Below are 13,452 nucleotides of genomic sequence, written 5' to 3' on the forward strand. Positions count from 1 at the left end.
AAGAGCATGAGCCAATTCCAGTGTTCCACCTCCTCGGCCTTCTGATTCCACAGATTCTGGAGGTGGGATCCTATTCTCTAGGGAGCCTGAGCTTTATCTGCTGGCATCTGCCGTATCGTGCCCCTCACATTTCTCTCATCAATGAATGAGTCTCTGGGAAATGCAGGTCTTTTTCTGTATAAAGTATCAGTTTTTCTGGGCAGCATGATTCTTTATCACTTTCCTAAGGACTGCACATTTGGAAGTGTATTTCTTATATAGTCATAAGCACTTTATGACAATGGTCTTTAATTTCTTTTGCATCAGAAGCATGTTTGACACTCAAAGGCTAATACCATGTCTGGTAGACCAGACACTAGAATGAGAGTCAGGAGATCACCTGGATCCTGATGTCAGTTCTGACCCAGTAGCTATGTGACCTTGAGTAATGACCTTTACCTTTCTGTGACAGTCCCATCTGGGAAAAGACATTGCTTTCCTAGAAGGGATAGAACTCACTATGCCAGTCCAATGATTTCCATAAGAGCAGTAACTATGAATCTTATGCTTTCTTACAACAAAATTTCCAGTAGTGTTTTACAAAATACCTGGTCAAACATCAGGTCTACCCAGTTATATGGTCCCCACCTAACTCCAGTTCTCAAGAACTGGCATCATTCACACTTACCTCTGTGTAAGGAACATTTTGAAGCAAGACTTAGTTATATCATGGACAGGTTTCAGGATTTCAGAAGAATTCTAGGGCACCAGCAGAGGTGGTGAGCAGAAGGACTGGCCATGTTACAACCTCCAGATGGACACTAGGCAGCTTGGCAAGGGCTGGATTGACAACCTGCTAGAGGCGAGTATAGACCTTTCATGCTCCACTCATGCCCAACAGTAATCCTAGATTTGCTTTTAAAGTCCCTTATATTAAGGAGAAAGAGTAAATGTCCACTTTTTCAAGTTTCCTCCCTCTCCACCTGAAACTCATTTCATTCTCTTCTTGTTTAGGAGCTACTGGTCATGATCAAAGAGGAGGAGGGTGATGATGGGTTAGGAGTCGGGACCAATCCCATTTTATTGGCCCCTGTCCTGGAATGAAGTTTTCATCCTGTCAACTTAATGTCTTGGGTTTTATTTTGTCAGGCATACATGCTGGAAGATGAAAAACAAAGCAAAACAGAACAGTATTCAGATAGCTTGAGGAAGAGGATGGTGGGGTAGAGTCGTATTTCTCTTGATCTATTACTGTGGTTCATTTAATAAGATCAAGAGGCAGAGCTTTCACTGACTGAGCCAATGGAGAATGGGACATGAACTGGTCTCATTGGACACACCCATCATCAAACTGATGCATAATTGCAGGCCTTTAAGGCTTATGTTTTTAAAAATTAAAGATTATAGATTGGAAAAGAATAAAAACAAGTCTGAATGAAATAGAATAGTAATTTCAGAGTCTTGGAGACTTGACAAAGATATTATTTTTCAAAAATTTTGTTTTATCTCTTTTGGGGCATTTTGTTTGTTTCTGTTATTTATTAAAATAATTTCAAAAGAAGCCTGCTTGAAGATCCAGTGGATGCTCAAGACCTCAAAAGAAGCTCCAGTACACATGCACACACCTTTATATAGCATTTCAGTGGCCCATAGCTCTCCAATGAATAGCTCAAAGAATCTAAGTTCATTGGATCTTCATTTTTAAAATAATAATGAATTAATCTCTTGCATCTGAAAGGCTATATTTACATTTTTAAAATCCACGGATAGTAAATATGGAGCAATGGGAAGAACATAATATGGATTCTCATGAAGCACTTTTTTTTTTCTTATGAATGTAATTTCTAGTCTCCTGGAACATATACTTTCTCCTTTCCCCCCAATCTTACAATTGATAATCCACCCTAAACCAAGGAATTTATCCAGAAAATTAATACAATTAATGTTTTCCAAGACCCCTTATTTTGTACAGGCATTTTGCAGTTGTTCACTTTCTGCCAAATAGAAAAAGAAGGTATGTATATTACCCATATTTGATACAGAAAGCAGCTAGGATAGCTGGAAATATTTTTCCAGATTGCAAGGCACCAATAAATTGGGCTTCCTAGGTGGCACAACTGGTAAAGAATCTGCCTGCCAGTGCAGGAGATGCTAGACACATGGGTTCGATCCCTGAGTTGGAAGGATCCCCTGGAGTAGGAAATGGCAATCCACTCTAGTATTCTTGCTTGGAGAATTCCATGGACAGAGGAGCTTGATGAACTACAGTCCATGGGGTTGCAAATAGTTGGATGCAACTGAGCGACTGAGCATAATAGTAAGTTGCCAAGTAATAAACACACGAACACAACTTGTTTCTGTTATAGAACAGACTATCATTTGTAGTTGTTTTTTTTTTTTTCTCAACTGTCCAGTGTACCCATCATTCCTTCTAAAGGGTGCAGTTTTTAGAATGCTTGCGTTTGTTTTACAGTCATTTTATAACTTAAATCTTTGTGTACTTTATGTTTTCCCACAAGTAAATGAGATGCTGCATAGTATTTGTTCATTTATTTCTAAACAAGCAAAGACTTGAACCTTTGCCTGAGATTTGCCTACCTTTTTGCCCTCAATGTCCTTGAGGTGATCCTGTCTTTACCCTGGGCCTCTGAACTGGAGAACAAAGAACAATTTGCAGGGCAGACCAGGGACTTCCTGTTAGATTTTCAAATTATCCAATACTTTGTTCAGTGATTTTTATTAACTTTGAAAAATTCTTGTGTCCTTGTGTGCTCTCTTAATGCTTTCAGAAAGAGGTAGCTAGAATACCTTAGACATCTTTGGTCTCTCAAAGCTACTAAATCACTAGCCAATTAACCTTGCCACTCTCTTTCAGATCCCCATTTCTGCACTTGTCTCATTTGTGGAGGCCCTGGAAGTGGGATACAGCAAGCACAAAAATCCTTACCACAATTTGATGCATGCTGCTGACGTCACACAGACTGTGCATTACCTTCTCTATAAGACAGGAGTAGCGGTAAGTACAGATAGGAACTCAGGTTACACAAAGATGTGATGGTTACTTTTTTTTTTAATTGGAGGCTGTTTCTATTCTGATGAGGTTGAGCCCACAAGAAATATATTGTTTTATGGACCTCCTATTCCCCAATAATTATCTAACCCAATCATGGAGAGTGTTGAAATTCCTTATTGCCTGTGACTTTTTCTTCATCCTGGACTGAATGAAAAAAAAATCTGGTAGTAACTTGTATCCTTACTAGGCTATGGCCAAATTAAATATAATTTCTATAACTAAATATGCATTTCCAGATATAGAGAGTGGTACTATTAATCTCTTGCTGTGTTCAATCACATTGACATCATGCATATTGAAATTGAACTGAATATACTCGGGAATCCTACCGTACACAATTTGCTTTTGGTTTAAACTAATAGATCTTTTTCACAAGGGCTGTGGTTATTCTCATCTTGTTTATTATGTGCATTTGATTTTTTTGAACCTAAAGGTCAAGCTTCACCTCTGACCATTTGGAAATTTCTTGCTTTGATCCAACATTTTAGCTCTTTAGATACTTTTGAATCTCTGATCTATAACCCATTGTTTTAACAAACCTACTCAGTTTGGTCATGTACTTCTTGCCCTCCTTGCCTTAATATAAACTATTCATTTTAAAGATACGGCTGTTAGTGACAGTTAGGTCTCTGTAGTAAATCTTTATGCCTTTTTACTTTGAAATCTTCTTCACCATTGACATTGAGATAGACATTTAGGGGGTGTGGTTATTAATTAACCCATAAACCCAGTACACATTTGTTATCTTTTCTGCTAGGGCATGTTGAGAGACTTGGTCTAATATCTCATATTAAATATGGAATACAGTGGGAGGAGTGTGGGCTCTGGAGCTAGATATAGTTGGGTATAAATCCTTGCATAATTGCTTATTAGATTTGTGACCTATGATAAATTGCTTGAATCTCTGAGTCAAGGTTTCCTCATTTCTAAAATTGTGAAAAATATTCTGTCTTCTGGAAGTACTGTGACAGTTAGGAATAAAGTATCAAAGTATGAATGCTCTCTCTGCCTCATAAAGAAAGCTCAACAGTTAGGAATTGTTCTTATTTAAACTCTGTAAGATTGCCCTTAACCTCTCAGCAGTTTTCATGTTTTCCTTATTATAAAGTCAATTTCTTAAAAACAGTATTTAAAAAGGTGTTTTTAAAATTTTAGAAACTCTACATAGGAACCTTGTATAATATGATAAAGGGTTTTTGCCCAAAATTTAGAGCAGATATCAGTTTATAGTGGTTCCATGAAAGCATGGAGCAAAACAGGAATCCAACATTAATATTGCTAGTGAGCACTTTTCTGGAGATTCTCAATCAGCATAATATGGTATCTACAAAAACTGAAGAAGCTTTCTATGAAAATAATTTGATGATCTGTCTAAAAACAAAAACCCCAAACCCTATAAATTATTAGATCAAATAAAAGGCCTCAGTAAGATATGGATAAAGTAACTGTCTTATACACTGTTTCCCAACATACATTCCCAACAGTTTTTTAAAAAACCTACAAATTACCCATGAAGAACTTTAAAATTAATGAAGAGGAAACTGAAATTAAAGGGCATGAAAATAATGTTTAAATAAGTGAAGAAATATACCATGTTTTTAACTGAAAGCCTCAGTATGAAACAGATGTTAATTTTTCTCAAACTCATTTTTATAAATTCAGAGCAATACCAGTAAAAAATTCCAAAAGGATTTAGCATACAACGTAATAAGGTGAGTCTAAAATTTATGTAAAATAGATATTTAAGAACCGTAGAAAAAACAGTTTTGAGTAAGACAGTGTGTGTGATGGGGTAGTTCTTACTCTACTAGATGTTAAAATATCTGCTAAAGCTATAGTAAAGCAATCTATTCAGTGTGCAAAAGTAGACAAATATATCCATGGAATTGATTGAAGTTTTAAAAACTGAACCCAAATATTGATTGAGCACTTATTATGTGCCACGTACTTTGTAAGAGGATGAGGGTGCATTGTAGCCCTTAGAGAACTTGCGTTCTAGTAAGAAGTTACAGGTAAAAGACCAATGAAAAAGTAAAGAAGAAAATATTGCTAGTATTCTGCAGAGGATTAGAACAGGGGACCCACACAGGGTAAATTAAGTTTTATTAGATAGGAAAGGCATCTTTACAGAAGTAATATTTAGTCTGAGACAGTTATGATTTTAGGCTTGAGTCATGCTAAGAGCTGAAGGAAGGTATGCGAGTGGAATTAGTGCAGGATTAGTCAACTTCCTCATGACTGGAGGGAGTCAATTGTACACACTTCCAGTTAGAAAATAAAAAATCACGAGAATGTAAAGTACAGACCAAGTTGGCTTTGTAGGCTTGGCTAATGGGCCTCAGTGTTTTTCTAAGTGCAGTGTGAGCCAGCTAAAGCATTTTCCCGTGGGAGTGTGATGATCTGGTAAAGGCTAGACAAGGATTACTGTAAAGAATGGGTCTTGAGGCATCATGTTGGAAGAGAAGTGCAGAAGTCTCCTGGAGAGATGATGGTAGTGTGGACGAGGAAGGACCCTCCTGGGGTATGGAGACCAAATGTCCTGTAGCTGATGTAGATTTGAAAGAACTGGATGGTATAATAGGATTTCAGACACTAAGGAAGGGAATCAAGAGGACAGATTAGATTTTTGGTTGGATAAACAAGGTTGATGAGAGAAACTTTCAGGGAAGGGGAGTCAAGAGTTTTGATTCAGACATGTTGAATTTAAGATCTTTATGAAATATCATTGTGGAGATGTTAAGCAGGAAGAAAACCTAAGGCGTCTAGAGTTCTGGGGAGGAGTCAGGGATGGACAAGGAGATTAGGCTCTCAGGGGCATATCAATATTATTTAAGGATATGAAACCAGATGACATGGTCTAAAGGAAGGGTGTGAATAGAGAAACAGAGACACTGTGAACTGAGTCCTGGAGCAGTCTAAAGTTTAAAATGGAGCTCATTTCTTCACCATTTTAGTTTGGATAGTTTCCTTTATAGGATATCATTTGATTAACCACTCAATTAACATTCAGAGTAGCTTGAGATTTTTTTGAGAAACTCAGCCTTGGAGATTTTATATGGCCCTTGTTCCTCCAGATCATTTACAACTATCATGTATATTTCAAAAATGGTGTGTGCAAAAACAATAAAATGAGGACAAAGAATTAGAGCCAACAATAGTAACTAAAAAAGAGTAACCAGTATCACTGGGACAAAACCCAAGACAGCGTGAGGTTATGGAAGCCAAGGAAAGAAAGAGCTCCAAAGGAGAGCTGTGACTTGTGTGCAACATGCTGAAGGGTTGAGTGGGATGAGGACAGAGAAGTGACCGCTGCCTTTGGCAACATTGGGAGTCATTGGTGCCCTTGTCATGATCAGACCCTGTGGTTTGCTGGGGATGGAACATGGACTGACGTATGACAAGGGCAGACCTGCAGGTGAGAAAGTGAGGACCCATCTATAGAAAACACTAGTAAAGGGAAAATTACTTGGTTCCGAAAATGTTTGGGGGATGGTTCATTTGGGAAAAAAAAAAAGCAATAGTTTTTGTCCTACTTGAAATCATTCACCAAATGTCAGACAAATGAATTAAAGATATGAGCATAAAATTTTCATTATATTAGAAGAAAATATGAAGTTATGTTTATAGCCTTGAAAAAGGAAATCCTTTCTTAAATAAGCCTCAAAACATGAGTTATATAAGAAAATATTGATTATTTTGAGTACATGAAAATGAAAACCTTCTGTAGGATTAAAAAAAAAAATCACCGTAACTAAGTCAGTACTTGAGGAAAATATGTAGAGATCAAGGATTAAGATCCAGATTATATAAATCAACAAGAAAGTGGTACAAACCCTGTGGGCAAATAGGAGGAAACACACTGACTGAGTTAACATTGTCCTATTGCCAAGTCTCTGTCATGAGCTGAATTTTGTCCCCTTTCCCTAATCTCCAGTGCCTCGGAATGTGACTCTGTTTGGAGACAGGGCACTTAAAGAGGTAATTTAGGTGGATGAAGGGCGTATGGGTTGGCTCTAAACCAGTGTGACTGATGTTTATAAGAAAAGATTAAGACACAGACATGCTGATGCCCTGAGGAAAGAGCATGCGGGGACACGGGGAAGGTGGCCCTCTGCAAGGTGGAAAAGAGCTGTCACCACAAACCAACCCTCCTAAAACCTTCATCTTGGACTACTAGCCTCCATAATTCTGAGAAAATAAATTTCTGTTATTTAAACTGCCTAGTTGGTGAGGCTTTTATATATCAGCTGTAGCAAACTAATACAGTGGCAGAGCCAGTATTTGGTCTCAGTCTGACTTCTAACATTTAAATACTTCATGTATTTAAATGTTAATATTTAGCCATGCTTCTGCAATGCTGGTGGTGAAAACAAGCCCTGACATTCTTATACCTCAGTATGCTCATGTGGTGAGGATTAAAATGGATATGAAAATATACTTTGAAATCATCTGTTTGACATATACGTAGTTAGCACCTACTGCGTTCAGTGTACTATGGAGACATAAAGGTGAATCATAGGCAGTCCTTTTAGCCATCTGGAAAAACTCCCAAGCACTTATGCTAATGTAAGCTATCATTAACATAGATTAACATAGATGTTATTTCATAGCAGCCAATGATCATGACGTACTGCATACTATTCTTGAATGAGCTCATTTGCCATTGCATTTTCATTATCAGTTCAGGCCATATTCAGAATAATTCTTAAATATAGAAACTACTTCCCGCCCACTCTCTTAGAAATGCAGCTCAAAACAGACTTCTTTCATTGCAAGCTTACAAAAACAGTAGGAAGCATTCTGATGAATGGAGAGCATATTGTGACTCTAACCTTTCATTACAAACCAAGTGGGAGAAAATGCTTGAAGTCATTTCAGTTTTATAAACTGTAAGACACATAGGGAATGAAAATATCCCATTGATAAAGTGATGTCTGGGCTTCAGCATCCACCATGTTACTCATTGTAATCTGTTTATATTACTCATTATTGCCTAGCCTAGATGCCTAGTGAGGCTTGAATCTTTTCATCATGATTTTGCTCACATCTAAGAAAAAATCCTTGAACAGAATTAGACTGAAGAGTTGTTGATTGAATAGATATGAATCAGACTCCGAGCTCCAGTATGATTTTGAGTTAGATCACAAGATTTCAAACTCCAGGCCTATCCTTTGTCCCATTCATTGCTTTTATTAGGCAAGGTGCCATTAATTTTTCTTTCGCTTGTTTTTTTTTTAAGAAAAGAGAAATGTGTATCTTGTTTTTTTTAATTATAAATGGCATTATCATATTTATAAGGGACACGGTAAGGACATGTAAACAGCATCCTGGTTAAAGAGTGCTAAGTAATTTTATTAGGGTTTATGGCCAGTATAATTTTGGGCCCCATGACCTCTGCCCTCTGATGTCACATTTTTTAATACATTATATTAAATAGCAAAAGGAGTTCTGCCGATACAGAAGGGTGCTAATCAGAGGACCTTAAAATAGGGAGTTGATCCTGGATTCTCCAGGTGGGCCCAGTGTAATCACATGAGTCCTTAAAACTCAAGAAGTATGTCAGGGGACTTCCCTGATGGACCATTGGTTAAGACTTCCCTTTCCAGTTCAGGAGGTGTGGGTTTGATCCCTGGTCAGGGAGCTAAGATTTCAGATGCCTCATTCCCCCCCCCCCCCAAAAAAAAGACCGAAAGGAAACAGAAGCAGTGTTGTAGCAAATTCAATAAAGACTTTAAAAATAGTCCACATCAAAAAAAAAAAACAATCTTGGAGAAGGCAATGGCAACCCACTCCAGTACTCTTGCCTGGAAAATCCCATGGATGGAAACCTGGGTGGCTGCAGTCCATGGGGTCGCACAGAGTCGGACACGACTGAAGTGACTTAGCAGCAGCAGCAGCATGCAGTTACAAGCATAATGTAGATGGATCCTAAACTACATATCATGTGTAGAAATGAGATTGTGCTTACATAAAGAAATGATCCTCTTAAGTGTAGAATTAATGGACTTTTAGATATGCAGATGACACCACCCTTATGGCAGAAAGTGAAGAGGAACTAAAAAGCCTCCTGCTGAAAGTGAAAGAGGAGAGTGAAAAAGTTGGCTTAAAACTAAGATGATGGCACCTGGTCCCATCACTTCATCGGAAATAGATGGGGAAACAGTGGAAACAGTTTCAGACTTTATTTTTGGGGTCTCCAAAATCACTGCAGATGGTGATTGCAGCCATGAAATTAAAAGACGCTTACTCCTTGGAAGGAAAGTTATGACCAACCTAGATAGCATATTAAAAAGCAGAGACATTACCTTGCCAACAAAGGTCTGTCTAGTCAATGCTATGGTTTTTCCAGTGGTCATGTATGGATATGAAAATTGGACTGTGAAGAAAGCTGAGCACCAAAGAATTGATGCTTTAGAACTGTGGTGTTGGAGAAGACTTTTGAGAGTCCCTTGGACTGCAAGGAGTTGCAACCAGTCCATTCTAAAGGAGATCAGTCCTGGGTGTTCATTGGAAGGACTGATGCTAAAGCTGAAACTCCAATACTTTGGCCACGTCAAGTGAAGTGTTGACTCATTGGAAAAGACTGATGCTGTGAGGGATTGGGGGCAGGAGGAGAAGGGGACAACAGAGGATGAGATGGCTGGATGGCATCACCGACTCAATGGACATGAGTTTGGGTGAACTCCGGGAGTTGGTGATGGACAGGGAGGCCTGGTGTGATGCAATTGATGGGTTCACAAAGAGTTGGACACGACTGAGCAACTGAACTGAACTGACACAATATCCTTTCTGTGTTGGTGCTTGTATTTAAGACTGTAAATCTCATCAGCTTTTGCACAGTTAATGTCTCTATTAGACTGTTTAAAAAAGTATCTTTTATGGTTAATAAAATGTAAAGACTGCACCTGCTATTATGCTAGCTTTCATTCTTACATATTTTCACAGGGAACCTGCTTTAATGAATTTATTTTGAGAAGTTTTAAATCAAATTCTATGTCAGGATTTTACATTAATGTCCAATAGGTGGTTAGATTTGTTCAATGTTAAAATAAGTATTATGGTAGCTTCCGCATCAGTTCAATTACTAATTTAAAGTATAACATGTTTTTTATTAAGAGAAACTAACTTATAGAGAAGTTTGGCTGAGAATAGACAACTGTTAAGGCCCTTTGTTGTACAGAATGCTGTGCTTTAATAAATCATGATGTTGTAATAGAAAAAAAAAATCTTTAAAAAAAGAATTGTGGCAGAAGGAAGGTGAGCAGGACTCCATCAGCTGTTGCTGACTTGAAGATGGAGGTGCCAAGTGGAAAGCATGGAAAGGAAATGAATTCTGCCAATGCCCTGAAGGCACCTGGAGCTGTGTTTTCCACAGAGCTTCTAGAAAGGAACACAGCCTGCTAACATCTTGGTTTCAGCCCAGTGAGATCTTCACCAGAAAATCCAGCCGCACGGTGATGGCTTCTGACCTACAGAACCCGTAGGAGTGTGTGCCTTACATGGGTGGTAATCAGTGAAGGGAACAATAGAAAACCAATAGGAGATGGAAACAGACTACTAAAGAAACTCTGTCATTTACCTGTTGAAGTTACTACTTGCTAGTAATGTCTCCTCTGGCAATGGCAAATTATCCATGTCTTTTCCTTCAGGTTTTCACTGCCCACTACTTGTTGCCCACTCCCAGCCCACATACATGAGCATGAGCATGGCTTGCTCTCCTGAGTCATACACAGCATAATTCAAAGTCCACCTTTTCCAGCTGGCAAGGCATCCTTGTCATTGAATTAGTTGGGACACTCATATTTTGTAGACAGGGAAATTCTGGAAAGGTCTATTACTCACACCTTGTCACAGTTTGATAAATCTGGAATAAAATTCTTGCAGGAATTAAATTTCTGACTTCTTATGGTTGGTCATAAACCTTTGGGATTGATAGTATTAAATTTGGAAGAAGCAAGGAAACCTGAGCTATATTGAAATATGAAACTGTATTGAAATATGAATATTTCCCACAAAATAGCTTTTCCCACTCTCTGTTTCCAATAATGCTGCCCTCTAATGCCACCCACCATTTTTTTAACCACTCAGGCTAGGAATGTCAGGATCTTTAATATTTTTTTATTTAAATTTATTTGTTTATTTTAATTGGCAAATAATTGCTCTACAATATTGTGATGGTTTTTGCCATACATAAATATGAATTTGCATAGGATCCCCCCTCCCACTTCCCTCCCAACCCCATCCCTCCAGGATTATCTTTAATGCACCCTCCTTTGGACTGCAACCTCTTCGTGGCTGCCTGCATTCAGTGAGCTGATCAGCTGTAAGGATTCTAGTTCCATACCATCTATTCATCCTATAAGGACTTTTCAGTCTAAAAGTAGAGGTCTTATTTCTTTCCTTTGTGCTCTCTGCTTTGCTATCTCTCTCTCCATAGCATGCTGAACATATCTTTTGCATGTAAACTTCACTGCCTAATAAACCTGATTTGTATTCTTCATCCTGGCTTTTAATGCCTGTCATCACAGGGCCCTAATCAACCCTCACTCCTGCTCCACTGGGCTTCCCTCATAGCTCAGTTCGTAAAGAAGCTGCCTGCAATGCAGGAGACCCCAGTTCAATTCCTGGGTCAGAAAGATCTGCTGGAAAAGGGATAGGCTACCCACTCCATTATTCTTGGGCTTCCCTTGTGGCTCAGCTGGTAAAGAATCCGCCTGCAATGCAAGAGACCCCGATTGAATCCCTGGATCAGGAAGATCCCCTGGAAAAAAGGGAAAGGTTATCCACTCCAGTATTCTGGCCTGGAGAATTCCATGGACTGTATAGTCCATGGGGTCGCAGAGTCAAACACGACTAAGTGACCTTCACTTTCACTTTCACTTTCCTGCTCCACTAAAGGGAATCATTTCCTTACTTACAATGAATCAGCTTTTGCCACTGGTATTTCTTCAGTTGTTCATTCTGAAAATGCCTGATTCCATCCTTGCTCAGTCCAGGCTTCATTATGTTATTAATTGCTTGTTGTATGTTCATTTAATAGTTTGTTGGTTTTGATTTATTAGAAGTAAGTTATACTTAAGATATAATTTTGTCAGTATATTTGGATAAGGAGGGGAGTTACACTGATATTTGTGAGAACTGTGATTGTGTAGTTATTTAGACACCTTCTGCTGGTTGAACTGAGGCTCCTTGGTTCAGATTGTTTAGATGGTACATTGTCTCCCATTCATAATCTTATCTTAAAATGTTAAATTATTAACTTTACATGAGCTTGGAGAAAGAGATATGTCAGTGTGGGGGAAATAGATAGAGGAAGTTGGGATAAATGAGTGGGGACAGGGTGTTAGGGAAGAGAAGAAAGACATTGCCAAAATAAGAAAAATATATGTGAATGAAAAATATCAAGAATATTTGTAATATAAAATCATAACTATGCAATTTTATGAAAAAACTGAGTAAACATATAAACAGTGACCCAAAGGAATAGTGACTTAAAGATTATAAAGTAAGAACTCTGGAGTGTGTGGCTTGTTTCAGGACTAGCTGTGGGACCTTGGGTAAGTTACTGAACCTCTCCTAGCCTCAGTTTTCTCATCTATGAAGTGGGGATGAAAGGAGTACCTACCTATATGGAGTTGTGTGTATTGCATGAGTTTCTTTGTGTAAACAGGCGAACACAAAGGGAAGCTCCCATAAGTGTTAACCCTGAGGAGGATGTCCCTTGCTGCTTTCAGGATGGTTTTACTGTTTTCTTGCAACTGTCAAGATTTTATTTGCCAGTCTTTTTTTCATTTAATTTTGTTGATTTTTCATCTTATTCTTTTTTCTCCCTGCGTCTATTTGTTCATGGTACGTTAGTTTGGTTTCTTGAGATGTATAATCAAGAATGCCAAAATGTTGCCTGACATTTCATGCTGGATTATGCTACAAGACATTTTTTTAAATGTAGTTTTTTTCCTGAGTTTTTTCCTGTGCTCATTCTTTCCCTAACTATGAAGTCTTTTCTTCATAGGTTATATGTAGTTTGTTTGGTTTTCCCTTGTGCTTGCTGATGTTTGAAGAAACCTGTCCCCATCCACATCACCAAAGTTGGTAGTTCAGTATTATCTTCAAAGAAGACAATAATTTCAGTAGTTAGGTGAAGACCAAAATTAGTAATTAATTGAAAAAAAGTTAGAGTGAGAATTATTAGAAGTTAACCTGTTTGCTTTTAAATTATTTTTGTTAACAAATCAAATAAATATGTTTTATTCACTGATATCTTATAGAGAACCCAGGCTGCCTCCATTTTTAAACTAAATTTCATTTATATTATTTACATATTTAAAAAATTTTTGACCTCACTGTGGGGCATAGGGGTCCTAGTTCCCCAACCAGGGATCAAGCAATGTCCCCTGCAA

The 13,452-nt window shown here is 38.1% G+C and overlaps 1 protein-coding gene across 1 annotated transcript in view; it reads left to right on the top strand.

Moving 5' to 3' along the window:
- PDE1C (phosphodiesterase 1C) overlaps positions 1-13,452 on the top strand; it is a 609,137-nt gene that overhangs the window by 497,983 nt on the left and 97,702 nt on the right. Inside the window, exon 8 of the mRNA XM_052638578.1 lies at positions 2,855-2,995. Within this exon, the coding sequence (XP_052494538.1) occupies positions 2,855-2,995 (141 nt within the window). The remainder of the gene's footprint in view (positions 1-2,854; positions 2,996-13,452) is intronic.

Source organism: Budorcas taxicolor, chromosome 4 (assembly GCF_023091745.1).
Source record: "Budorcas taxicolor isolate Tak-1 chromosome 4, Takin1.1, whole genome shotgun sequence".
Taxonomy (NCBI): Eukaryota; Metazoa; Chordata; class Mammalia; order Artiodactyla; family Bovidae; genus Budorcas; species Budorcas taxicolor.